The sequence below is a fragment of the Nuphar pumila genome, chromosome 4, assembly GCF_984573655.1.
Source record: "Nuphar pumila chromosome 4, dmNupPumi1.hap1.1, whole genome shotgun sequence".
Taxonomy (NCBI): Eukaryota; Viridiplantae; Streptophyta; class Magnoliopsida; order Nymphaeales; family Nymphaeaceae; genus Nuphar; species Nuphar pumila.
Window position 1 is genome coordinate 111,225,239 of NC_143252.1, and position 13,786 is coordinate 111,239,024.

At 40.1% G+C, this 13,786-nt stretch overlaps 1 protein-coding gene across 1 annotated transcript; it reads right to left on the bottom strand.

Moving 5' to 3' along the window:
* Positions 1–522: 522 nt before the first annotated feature.
* LOC149840577 (ribonucleoside-diphosphate reductase small chain-like) lies at positions 523–1,518 on the bottom strand. Its single transcript, XM_090004475.1, has one exon. It carries the CDS (start codon positions 1,516–1,518, stop codon positions 523–525), a length of 996 nt encoding a protein of 331 aa, XP_089860601.1.
* Between the last annotated feature and the right edge of the window lie 12,268 nt (positions 1,519–13,786).

The following is a 13,786-nucleotide window of genomic DNA, read 5'->3' on the forward strand; positions in this document are numbered from 1 at the left end:
GACGGCTGATCTGGAAAACTTAGCTTTTTACTTCTTGGTGGACTGTGTAGATGACTCACAATAATGCAATCTTTCATCAAATTTCAATTGCTTTCAATAAGCTCATCCATTGCATCTTGGCTGATGTGTACCCAATTTTGCGCCTCTCTTCAGATGTTATCCACTCAATTGCCTTCTCTTCCTCAATACCTTAACTTATCTTTGTGTTCTTTTATTTTTATGTTTTGCCTTCCTACATTCAGCCCTTTTTTTTTTTAGTCTGTTGTTTTTTGTTTTGGCAGGCTCAACTTTTTGTTGATCCCATTACTTAGTAATCTCTCTCTCTCTCACAATTTAGCACACACAGAAAATTTACAAGAATTTTGCTTCTATTTTATGAAAAAAGGGAAAAGAACATTCAGAGAGTACAGTAAAAGAAAAAACAAGAGCAGAGGAAAACCAAGGGCGCTAGGGACGGAGGTAGATTGAGAGAGTAGAAGAGGAGGATCACGACGACGAAAGGATCCCCTCAATTCCTCCCCCTCAGAAGTCTTCATCCAACTTGAACACATGAGCGGCTCCCGCGTCCCCGTTAACGCTGCTCATCACCGATGCCTTCTGGTAATCTCCCACCCTCTTCTCGAAAAAGTTGGTCTTCCCCTGCAGCGAGATGAGCTCCATCCAATCGAAGGGGTTCTGCGCGTTGTAGGCCTTCCGGCATCCGAGCGCTACCAACAGCCGGTCCGCCACGAACTCGATGTACCGCGACATGAGGCCCGCGTTCATCCCCACCAGCGCCACCGGCAGAGCATCAGAAATGAATTCGCACTCGATGTCGACGGCATCGCGGACGATCTGCTGCACCCTCGCCTCATCAAGCGGGTGTCTGAGGAGGCCGTAGAGCAGGCAGGCGAAGTCGGTGTGCAGCCCCTCGTCACGGGAAATGAGCTCGTTGGAGAAGGTGAGCCCCGGCATTAGCCCGCGTTTCTTGAGCCAGAAGATGGCGCAGAAGCTGCCGGAGAAGAAAACACCTTCGACGGCAGCAAAGGCGACGAGGCGCTCGGCAAATGATTCCGAGCCCTCGATCCACTGGAGGGCCCAATTCGCCTTCTTGGCGATGCAGGGAATGGTGTCAATGGCGCGAAAGAGACGATGGAGCTCGGTGGAATCGCGGACGTAGGTCTGGAGAAGGAGCGAGTACATCTCGGAATGGATGTTCTCGATGGCGATCTGGAAACCGTAGAAAGCACGGGCCTCAGCGACCTGTACCTCCTTCATGAAGCGGCCGGCGAGGTTCTCGAGGACGATGCCATCGGAGGCGGCGAAGAAGGCGAGGACGTGGGTGATGAAGTGTCGCTCGTCGGGGTTGAGGGATTCGTCCCAGTGGCGGAGGTCCTGGGAGAGGTCCACCTCCTCTGCCGTCCAGAAGGAGGCCTCCGCCTTCTTGTACATCTCCCATATCTGGGGATACTTGATTGGGAACATGCAGAAGCGCTCCGGGTTCGACTGCAGCAGCGGCTCCTCTATCATCGCCGGCATCTCCCCCTCCTTCAGGAAGACGGAAGGGATGAAGTTATAGGAATTAGGTTTCTTCTAGAGCAACAAAGAGAGAGAGAGAGAGAGAGATGGGTTTTTTAGGCGGAGAGAGTGTGTGTGCGCGCGCGCGTTGGGGAATACGAAGGGGAACCAAATTTAGAGAGTGTGTGTTGGGGAAGACGAAGAAGGGGAACCAAATTGAGAGAGAGAGAGAGTTGGGGAAGACGAAGGGGAACCAAGTTTAGAGAGAGAGTTGGGGAAGACGAAGAAGGGGAGCCAAGTTTATAGTGAGAGAGAGAGAGAGAGATGGCGGGAGAGTTCGAATTTTTCTAATTTGGGGAGGAGGCTTGCGGGAGACAGGTTCAATTTTTAATAAACGTAAAAGCCCTCAATACCCATTTCACTTTACATGAACGTAATCCTCCACAGTTTGGTGCTAAATCAAAAGGATGGTGATTTAGTGATTTCGTGAATCATTTGAGGTAATTTAAACAGGAAAGAGGCGGAGCAACTTCACGATAAGGGTATTTTAGGAAAATTAGGGGAAGATTGCGAGGGAAGCCAACACACCTCCCTCCACCGTTTGGTTTTCAAAAATATTTTGCGGGGTTTGACCTTTCCATTACTCGCGGGTTTTGGACGTTGCGCTGAAAAAGGAGAGAGCGACATCTACGGCCTGTGGGCCCCCTTTCCTTGGGAGGGGTTTCTAATGGAGTGGGTGGTGCAAATGGATCGGATTCGGTTGGACCTCGACCTGGATCCGATGCAGTATTCAAAATTAGGGATTCTGAACTAAGATCCAAAATGTGTACATTTCTATCTGATTCGAACTTACTACTTGATCAGACTTTTTTCAATTTCCCAGCGAACCACTTTTTATAGTTTACAAGTAAAACTCTTGTTTTCCACTTTTTCTTTTTTAATTATATTCAGCATTACCATTTAAAATTTACATCTGGGACACAAAGTTGGTAACAAGCATTTGGATCCAGATTTAAAGAACCATAATCCTGACCATATCTGCCCCCTAGTGGAGGGCTGGCATTCTTTGTTTAGGTCGTTATGCAATAAAGTGTGGATCAAGGTAGAAGCTTCCCTCATCGTGTTCCTTAGGTGGCATTTGATTGCCTCGGATCTCATATTCAAGACTCTCAATTGGCGAGGGCCCACTAAAGATATTAGGCAAGTGGTAGCTGTCTACCATTTTTTGAGCTTACTGGCAGCCTACCACTAGTAAATAGGTATTTTGGGGTTGTTTTTAGACAATCTGACCCTATAAATGTTGATTTGCTAGGAAATGATATTTGGATCATATTTTTTTGATAAAAAAATTTATAATTTTTAAGCATTGAATAATTTTAAAATTATAAACCATCAATTTTTAACTAAAAAACTACCTTTGTTTAGTCTGGCGGTAGGCTAGAAAAGTGGTAGGCAGCTACCACCTACTCCACCCCACCCTATCTCAAAATCAGGACCTCCATCCCCACCTCCATCTCTCCATGGGTTTGGATTTTAACCTCCATCCCCATTTCATGTCCTTCATCTCCAGTCCAAACGGGGCAAGGCAGGGTGAAGCCCCGTTTTCCCTCGATCCATTGCCATCCCTAAAGAAGGATTGGGGATGGGGCGGGTGGGGGAAAGCATAAGTCCATCCCCGCATGAATTTTGATTTTAACCTTCATCCCTGTTTCATGTCCTCCATCCCCGGTCCAAATGGGGCGAGGCAGACCCCGTTTTCCCCCAGCTCACTGTCATCCCTACCTACTCCCCCCCCCCCCCCTTAGGTGTATTGATCTCTGACTTAACTCAAGGAGTTAATACATGGATCTTATATTACTTCAGATCCAATATCCAATGTATTTGAACGCACCCTTAATAGGGATGTCAATGGATTGGATTCTATTCTATATCAGACTGAATTCAATTCTGTTTTAGCATTTGGTTATTGGTAAACCAAAACTATATTTGATTATAATCTGATATAGATATATTTTGTTTTTTTGCAATTAAATCTGATAAATATTCAAATTTGATGTATATCCGAATCAATTTACATATAAAAAAACAGATATGGTGCGATCTCTTCACCATCTGAATATGAATCTGAATTCAAATCCATTTAACCAACATCCCATTAGTCAAATATGGTATTGGCCATATCTGATCTCAATCTTAACCGTTTACATCCCTGACCCTTAGTTATGAGTGACATCCAAGCATACTCACTTTGTGGGCAGTTGATATTAAAGCCTTAAAATGCTGCACATATGGCCAACATTGCAAGGGAAAAAAAAAGTGACTCATTGAAGGATTATGGTTATTAACGGGTTGGGTACGTTCCCATCTCAACCTGTACCAAATCCTATAATTTCTCAGTTTGGCAACAAATAAGGAGGACATATAAAGTATTGGGTTCAGACTCATAGAATTCAATTAATACATGGAGCCAGGTATGGTTCATGAAATTTCATACTGGACCCAGGTCCAACCTTAGTTTCAATTAAGCTCTGCAGTTTTTCAATGTAAGAATAGGGCAGTCAATGGGTTGGATACCTGACCCATCAGGATGCACCCGAACTTGCCCAAAATAACAAATTATTGGGTTCAAGTTCAGGTTCAGGTTTTGCTAACGAAATCCCAAGCCCAGATCCATATACTTTCAGAAATTTACTTTTACTAAAAATGCATATAAAACACTCAGGTCTGGCTGCTACCTAGCAAAAAATCCAAACATGGCCAGCATATTGCTCAGGTCGGGGTCGTGTCGACCCGAATATTATTTGGGCAGCAGTTTTTATGCCCATACTCAGAAATTCAAGTCTGGGTCGGTCGGGCACCGAATACAAACCCGGCCCATTGACATCCCTATGCAAGAATATAAAGAAAAATATAATTTTATCAGGTAAGGATCAGGTCCAGTTTGTGCAATGTTATGGGACCCAGATATCATTTTTCCTATGGTAAGTCATGTCAGACCCTGGTCCGGACCCAATACCAGGTCTTTAAAGTCCGATTTGAATCTAGAGTCATCCAAGTGCAGTGAAGGTCCGATCCGTCGACACCCCTACCAACTGCAAGGATGCACTTCCCATCAATTCATCTTGAAGGGCAACTGACACACTTGAGCCCTGACCTGATCCTGTCTCTGTGGCAATATCACAGTGCAGTCAGCTGTTGGAAGCATTTGCATGCGTATGTGTATGGCTTGGATCCTGAAATCCGACACTATCCACCCGAACCATAAGGTGGGTCTAGTTGGCTCATAGATCCATGATGATTGTTTGGATCCTGGTTTAAAATTGATACAACTCGCTTGTCAAAAGACATCTTGCCTACAACAGTTTGGTCATTACCATTACTAGTGTTGCCTAACAAGAATTTTTCTTTTTTCTCTTTTACAAGGAGAAACTGTCCCGAAGAACAGAGACCTAGCCGCGCTGGCTCTGCCAGCCATACTTTTTTTAGACAAAGAAAGCTGGGGTTAGGCAGACCCACCCCATTGGTAGATCTAAATCTGCTAGCCATACTTATGGTCGCTGTCTTGGAGAGGGTTGTGTATGTTCGCCCCCGATGATTCATTGAATCCCACGTCTGTGTTCGGGGCTTTGAATGAGCACCACGTATACAAGCACATGGGGCTCGTATTCCCGTGTATGTTGACATAACTTTGCATCGGACTCTGGTGTTGTTGCAAAGACTTAAGAACCCTTTCTTGCTATTCTTCTCATAAAGTGATGGTTTGAGAAAATGACAAAAATGCCCTTCCTTTAAAAAAGAAAAAACAAACAGTTCAAAAAAAGGACAAACATGTCCTCCATCCAGAAAGTCGAGGATGATGTTGACTCTTCAAAGTCTTCTTCTTTTTCTGTTCAAAAAAAAGACAAACATGTCTTTTTCTTCTTTCTCCGTAAAACACTGTAAAACCCTCTCTCTCTCTCTCTAGAGAAGAAATCAAGGGAAACAAATAGTTCTTCCTGGAGAAGGCCATGAACAACAACCCTCTCACTCTCTCTCTCTTCTCTCTCTACTTCTGTGCACATCCAACAGACGATCCTACATTGCTCCATCGTCATCTTCTTCTTCTTCCTTCTTCGTAAAACACTGTAAAACCCTCTCTCTCTCTCTAGAGAAGAAATCAAGGTAGGTAAAGGGTTCCTCCTGGAGAAGGCCAAGAACACCAACTCTCTCACTCTCTCTCCCTTCTCTCTCTACTTATGTGCCTGATTTAGAGTTTTTGCCCTTACAGGAGGGGGGTCCGGGGGTTCATCCCAGCGTGGGTAGCATCATTCAACTAAATGAGTTGTAGATCCTGATTCAGAGTTTTTACCCTTATATGAGAGGGGTTTGGGGGCTCCTCCAACGTGGGTAGCATCATTCAACTTGAAGAGTTGTGGAGTCTGATTCAAAGTTTTTACCCATTCATATTTTAAGGCATTAGATCTCATGTTTGAACATCCACGCATGTGCAGTTTGCTTTCATCATGTTCAGTTGCTTTCTAGATTATACTTTGAATTCTTGTGCATTTTAGATCTATCGATTTGTATGTAACCAGAGCTCATTTTAATTTTAAATTTTTACTGCAACTTCATGCATATGTCTTCATGCTCTCCACCAAAAATCAGATCATTCTGAGTTTGTTTGACCCACTTTAAAAATCGAGATTCAAAACCTTTTATTTTGCACCGTCAGGATTTTAGCAGAATCAGGACCAACTTGCGGAAGTGATTTCTCCCTAACCAGAGATGATTTTTCCGATCCGTAAAATAGGTTGTTTTTTAAATTGAATCTAGTTTGTTCATACCAAATTTCAGCGATTTCTATGGTGTTTTTATACCAGTTTCGAGTCAAAAACCATAACCCTGTCACCCTGTGTCATTTTAACGGCTCAGATTTTGATCCATTTGTTTGAATTTTATTTTCCTAATGGAAGATCATTTTTTAATTCTTTAAAACGGGTTCTCTTTGTTTATGTGTATAGTTGATCCCTGTAAATTTTCAGAATTTTTCATGGTCAATTACTATTTTATTTTGATTAAATACCAGAACCTTGTATCCGGATTTTATAAATGTTCTGATTTTGGCCCCATATCATGACTGTTGTAGCACTTCTTCAACAAATCGTTATTTGATTGACAATATTCTTCAGCAAATTATTGTTATGACTTTTTTGAGTTTCTAATGAGTCTCTACTATGATTTTTAGTATTTTTGGGTCTCCAACGAGCCTCACAAAGATTTATAGTGTTGTTCGATCTTTTAACTATGATTTATAGTGCTTTGGGGTCTCCAACGAGCCCCACAACGATTTATAGTATTTTTCGGTCTTTTAACTATGATTTATAGTGTTTTCGGGTCTCTAACGAGACCCACAGCGATTTATAGTGTTGTTGGACCTCGCTATAGCGATTTGTAGTGTTTGTCGCTAAACACTACAGCGATTTGTGATACAAATCGCTATCCGAATCAGGACCAACTTGTCAGGGTCATATCTCCCTAACCAGAGATCGGATTTCAAATCCGTAAAAAATGGTGTCTTTGTTATGAAGTCTAGTTTATTCCTGTAAATTTTTAGCAATTTCTATTGTCATTTGATACCTCATTTGGATCTAAAACCAGACCCCTATCAGTCTGCCTTATTTGAGTGACATAGGTTTTTATTTCATTTTGTAAGAGTCATATCTCCCCAACGGAAGATCATTTTTCAAATCCGTAAAAAGGGTTTTTTTCCTCTATGTGTCTAGTTTATATCTGAAAAGTTTTATAACTTTTTATGCTCATTTAATATTTCGAACCTGTTAAAAACCGAGACATGTTATAAAATGTTATAAAACTTAAAAAGTTTGAAACTTCCTCTATGTGTCTTGATTTTTAACAGGTTTGAAATATCAAATGAGCATAAAAAGTTATAAAACTTTATAGATATAAATCAAACACATAGAGGAAGAAAACCCTTTTTACGGATTTGAAAAATGATCTTCCGTTTGGGAGATATGACTCTTACAAAATGAAATAAAAACCTATGTCACTCAAATAAGACAGACTGATAGGGATATGGTTTTAGATCCAAATGGGGTATCAAATGATCATAGAAATCGCTGAAAATTTACAGGAATAAACTAGACTTCATAAAGAAGACACTACTTTTTACGGATTTGAAATCCGATCTCTCGTTAGGGAGATATGACCCTGACAAGTTGGTCCTAATTCGGATAGCGATTTGTATCACAAATCGCTGTAGTGTTTAGCAAGAAACACTACAAATCGCTAAACACTACAGCGATTTGTGATACAAATCGCTATTCGAATCAGGACCAACTTGTCAGGGCCATATCTCCCTAACCAGAGATTGGATTTCAAATTCGTAAAAAGTGGTATCTTTGTTATAAAGTCTAGTTTATTCCTGTAAATTTTCAGTGATTTCTATGGTCATTTGATACCCCATTTGGATCTAAAACTAGACCCCTATCAGTCTTTCTTATTTGAGTGACATAGGTTTTTATTTCATTTTGTAAGAGTCATATCTCCCTAACGGAAGATCATTTTTCAAATCCGTAAAAAGGGTTTTCTTCTTCTATGTGTCTAGTTTATATCTGGAAAGTTTTATAACTTTTTATGCTCATTTTATATTTCAAACCTGTTAAAAATCGAGACACATAGAGGAAGTTTCAAACTTTTTAAGTTTTATAACATTTTATAACATGTCTCGGTTTTTAACAGGTTCGAAATATCAAATGAGCATAAAAAGTTATAAAACTTTCCAGATATAAACTAGACACATAGAGGAAAAAACCCTTTTTACGAATTTGAAAAATGATCTTCCGTTGGGGAGATATGACTCTTACAAAATGAAATAAAAACCTATGTCACTCAAATAAGGCAGACTGATAGGGGTCTGGTTTTAGATCCAAATGGGGTATCAAATGACCATATAAATCGCTGAAAATTTACAGGAATAAACTAGACTTTATAACGAAGACACTACTTTTTACGGATTTGAAATCCGATCTCTGGTTAGGGAGATATGACCCTGACAAGTTGGTCCTGATTCAGATAGCGATTTGTATCACAAAACGCTGTAGTGTTTAGCGAGAAACACTACAAATCGCTAAACACTACAGTGATTTGTGATACAAATCGCTATCCGAATCAGGACCAACTTGTCAGGGCCATATCTCCCTAACCAGAGATCGGATTTCAAATCCGTAAAAAGTGGTATCTTTGTTATGAAGTCTAGTTTATTCCTGTAAATTTTCAGTAATTTCAATGGTCATTTGACACCCCATTTGGATCTAAAACCAAACCCCTATCAGTTTGTCTTATTTGAGTGACATAGGTTTTATTTCATTTTGTAAGAGTCATATCTCCTCAACGGAAGATCATTTTCTAAATCCGTAAAAAGGGTTTTCTTCGTCTATATGTTTAGTTTATATCTGGAAAGTTTTATAACTTTTTATGCTCATTTGATATTTCAAACCTGTTAAAAATTGAGACACATAGAGGAAGTTTCAAACTTTTTAAGTTTTATAACATTTTATAACATGTCTCAGTTTTTAACAGGTTCGAAATATCAAATGAGCATAAAAAGTTATAAAACTTTTTAGATATAAACTAGACACATAGAGGAAGAAAACCCTTTTTCGATTTGAAAAATGATCTTCCGTTGGGGAGATATGACTCTTACAAAATGAAATAAAAACCTATGTCACTCAAATAAGGCAGACTGATAGGGGTCTGGTTTTAGATCTAAATGAGGTACAAATGACCATAGAAATTGCTAAAAATTTACAGGAATAAACTAGACTTCATAACGAAGACACCACTTTTTACGGATTTGAAATCCGATCTCTTGTTAGGGAGATATGACCCTGACAAGTTGGTCCTGATTCGGATAGCGATTTGTATCACAAATCGCTGTAGTGTTTAGCGACAAACACTACAAATCGCTATAGCGAGGTCCAACAACACTATAAATCGCTGTGGGTCTCGTTAGAGACCCGAAAACACTATAAATCATAGTTAAAAGACCGAAAAATACTATAAATCGTTGTGGGGCTCGTTGGAGACCCCAAAGCACTATAAATCATAGTTAAAAGATCGAACAACACTATAAATCATTGTGAGGCTCGTTGGAGACCCAAAAATACTACAAATCATAGTAGAGACTCATTAGAAACTCAAAAAAATCATAACAATAATTTGCTGAAGAATATTGCCAATCAAATAACGATTTGTTGAAGAAGTGCTACAACAGTCATGATATGGGGGCCAAAATCAGAACATTTATAAAATCTGGATACAAAGTTCTGGTATTTAATCAAAATAAAATAGTAATTTACTATGAAAAATTCTGAAAATTTACAGAGATGAACTAAACACATAAACAAAGAGAACCCGTTTTACAGAATTGAAAAATGATCTTCCATTAGGAAAATAAAATTCAAACAAATGGATCAAAATCTGAGCCGTTAAAATGACATAGGGTGACAGGGTTATGGTTTTTGACCCGAATTTGGTACAAAAACACCATAGAAATCGCTGAAATTTGGTATGAACAAACTAGATTCAATTTAGAAAACAACCCTTTTTACGGATCGGAAAAATCATCTCTGGTTAGGGAGAAATCACTTCCGCAAGTTGGTCCTGATTCTGCTAAAATCCTGACGGTGCAAAATAACAGGTTTTGAATCTCGATTTTTAAAGTGGGTCAAACAAACTCAGAATGATCTGATTTTTGGTGGAGAGCATGAAGACATATGCATGAAGTTGCAGTAAAAAATTCAAGTTAAAATGAGCTCTGGTTACATACAAATTGATAGATCTAAAATGCACAAGAATTCAAAGTATAATCTAGAAAGCAACTGAATATGGTGAAAGCAAACTGCACATGCGTGGCTGTTCAAAAATGAGATCTAATGCCTTAAAATATGAATGGATAAAAACTTTGAATCAGACTCCACAACTCTTCAAGTTGAATGATGCTACCCACGCTGGGAGGAGCCCCCAAACCCCCCTCCTGTAAGGGCAAAAACTCTAAATCAGGTTCCACAACTCATCAAGTTGAACGATGCTATAGTTAGTGTGCAGGTCAGTCGGTGTTTGATGGAGAAATGTTGGATCGTTTGTTGGATGTGCACAGAAGTAGAGAGAGAAGGGAGAGAGAGTGAGATGAGGTTTTACCCCTCTCTTGTAAGGGTAAAAACTCTGAATCAGGATCTACAACTCATTTAGTTGAATGATGATACCCACGCTGGGAGGAGCCCCCAAACCCTCCTCCTGTAAGGGTAAAAACTCTGAATCAGGCTTCACAAGAGTCAATGTATAGGTCAGTCGGTGCTTGATGGAGCAATGTATGATCTTCTAATGGATGTGCACAGAAGCAGAAATAGAATGAAGAGAGAGAGTGAGAGGGTTGATGTTCATGGCCCCCTCTAGGGGAGATTTCTTTCTCGGATAATCCTGCAGTGCAGAGACTGGGTCTTAAATAATCATCTTCGGGGCACTTAAGTCTTTACAACCACTCCTTTTCAAGAACCGTCATTTTTTTTGCACCAATGGAGGAGAGGGTACTTAAGTCTTTGCAATCTTATCAAACTCCAACGCTAATTAATGCTGACAAACATGGGGATACGAGACGCACATGCTTACATACGTGGTGCTCTTTGGGACCCCCGATCATGAGATGTAGCTAACTGCCCTGTTCGGGGGGGGGAACATATAACCTGCTTCGGTTGTCTTGACAGCGTAAAACTCAGTGGGCTTACCCCTTTCCCCCAAGGAGTTACCAAGAGCTTAGGAGTGTCCCATGGATGGAGGGGAGTCAGATGTGGATCAGGGCAATTCTTGAAAGCCTGCACTGGAAGGTGGGTCATGGCAGAAACACATAATTCTGGTTTGACCCATGGATATATCCAAGAGCTCGGGATTTTTTTTCTTTCATATATATTGTAAGGATTCCACCTTCCATTCCAAAGAAATGGAAAAGTCTTCTTCTACAGATCTCTCTTCTTCCTGTTCTATCTTCTTTGTTTTAGAAATTGTTTTTATTTCTACATCTCTTTCTTTCTCAATTTTCTTCTTTTCTTCCCCCTTTGAACTTTCTTTCTTCCTCATAACTCACAACATATTTTATACAATGACTTGCGTAACATTTCTGCCGGAGAGATAGTTGATAGGGAGTGCCAACCGCACATGAATATAATGGATGTTAGGGTAAGAATGCCCCAACAGGTATTGAGGGAGGTGGAAGCACAGGAATGGCATCAGGGTTATAGAGATACTATCACATGGAAAGCCAAGGATGACTTTTCAATGAAGAGTGCATGGGAATTCATAAGAAGTAAATGGCAAGAGCTTGATATCTTTAAAAAGGTATGGCATAGAAAAGCCCCTCATAGAGGGGCTATCATTCTCAGATTTGCAACGGAGAACAAATTGCTTACACCTGATTAAGGGGTTTCAATTTCCAAGTCGATGTGGGTTTTGCAAACTACATTTGTTCTTTCGATGCCCGTGGGTGGTGCAGGTTTGGAGCAAAGTGTCTGACCTCTTTATGCAAGAGGGGCTAACTAGATGGTCAAGGATTCATTCTAAGGATAAGAAGGTTAAAGATAGTTGGGGCATATCCTTCCATGTTATATGTCGAATTTGTTTAGAGAGAAATGAAGCTACCTTTGGGCATAAAGATAAATCTAAACAACAGATGCCCAAAGATGTTATATATAGGGTGCGCTAACAGGTCATAAATATTCTTGGAGAACTCGGCAAAATAGCCCCATAACTTTGGGAGAAGGGGTGCCCCCCCCCCTGCACCAAGTTTGGGTAAAGGTAAACATATACAGCATTTTCAGAAATGGATGGCACATGGGATATGCAATGCAAAGCCACGAGGGGGGGTATCTTGGAGGCAGGATGCTTCATGAAGAGAGGAAACATGATAGATAGGGAATGGGGGGCATGGGACAATTTTTTGAAAGCATCTAAATTAATTGGCAAAGTGATAATTGAGTCAGGTCGGGCTTACCTGGTTGGTGCCTTACACCCGGCTATAGAAGGGTGGGGTCCCATTATGGGCATCCCCAACCCTCTATAGGTTTTGCAAAACTATAGAGGGTTGGGGATTCATTTTTTTTCCTAGTTTGTTGTATATATGGGAGTTCTTCCATATTTTTTTCTTTTGCTTTTCTTAAGCATTTGAGAGTTAATAAAATTATAATTTTTATTTTGTGCTTAGGACTTAGTGTGGCTTATATTGTGTTCTTGTGCTTGCACATGATGGCTTTTGTATTTTAACCATTAGTGGCCTTGTGATTATGCTCCTTCTCTAGTTCTCATTACAGTTAGATGTTTTCTAACACATTTTTATAATGCTTCCAGTTGTTTCAATGTCTTTTGCAAACAGCTCTTTTCTCTACAGCCACTCCCTGTTTTTATGCGCACTTGCAATTTCACTTTATGAAAAATTGCACTAGTTTTTTACATTTTTTTGATAGGTTTTGCAGTCACTTTGATAGGTTACTAAAACCATCAAGTGTTAATTGATGGTTTTGCAGTCACTTTGATAAGTTATTTGTCATGTTTTTTTACATGATATCCATGAGTTTATGGTGCCTGGCTATGCTTCGACTGCTCATTTAAATTAGCTGCCTTCTTCATGTTTTATTCTTTGGATGCAATTTGTTCAACAAGCTGCGTGAATCTCTTGATTCATAGGTTTTGTATCTTTTGATTCATAGGTTGCTCTCAAACTTGAACTCTCAGGAGGATATTGTGTATCCAAATGATCCAAGGGCAGTAATCAAGGTAGATGATGACCTCAAGCAGCTTTTCAGAGGGATTGAATTGCCTAGGGACATGGTTTCATCTTCTATTTTTCCTTATGTATTGGATTTTTTGGGTAGCTATGTTCATTGCTGTTTTTTCTAAAAAAGCTGTAGAGAACTTACAATAAGACGATTTAAAACCTGACCCAGTGGCACCCCTAACACTAACCCTAAGATTTTTTACACAAAACGGAAAAAACACCACTTTCATTTTACCATAGATAGAGAATGGGAGCATCGAGGGCAATTGGTACCATCTTAGCATTGCTATCGAGGATCAGGATTGCCATATCGGATCCAGAACAGCTAAATACATGAGGGAATTGAATAGAATCAGATCTGGAACAGCCAAAATTTGCAAAACCTCCATCCTAGATCTGACCCATTTGCATCCAGTGTGAATTGATTCACTTTCAGATGATGCTTAATTGCTTATGCAAAGATGGATG

Bases quoted from the DNA above. Each gene is read 5' to 3' on its own strand.
- LOC149840577 (XM_090004475.1), bottom strand. From the start codon at position 1,518: ATGCCGGCGATGATAGAGGAGCCGCTGCTGCAGTCGAACCCGGAGCGC.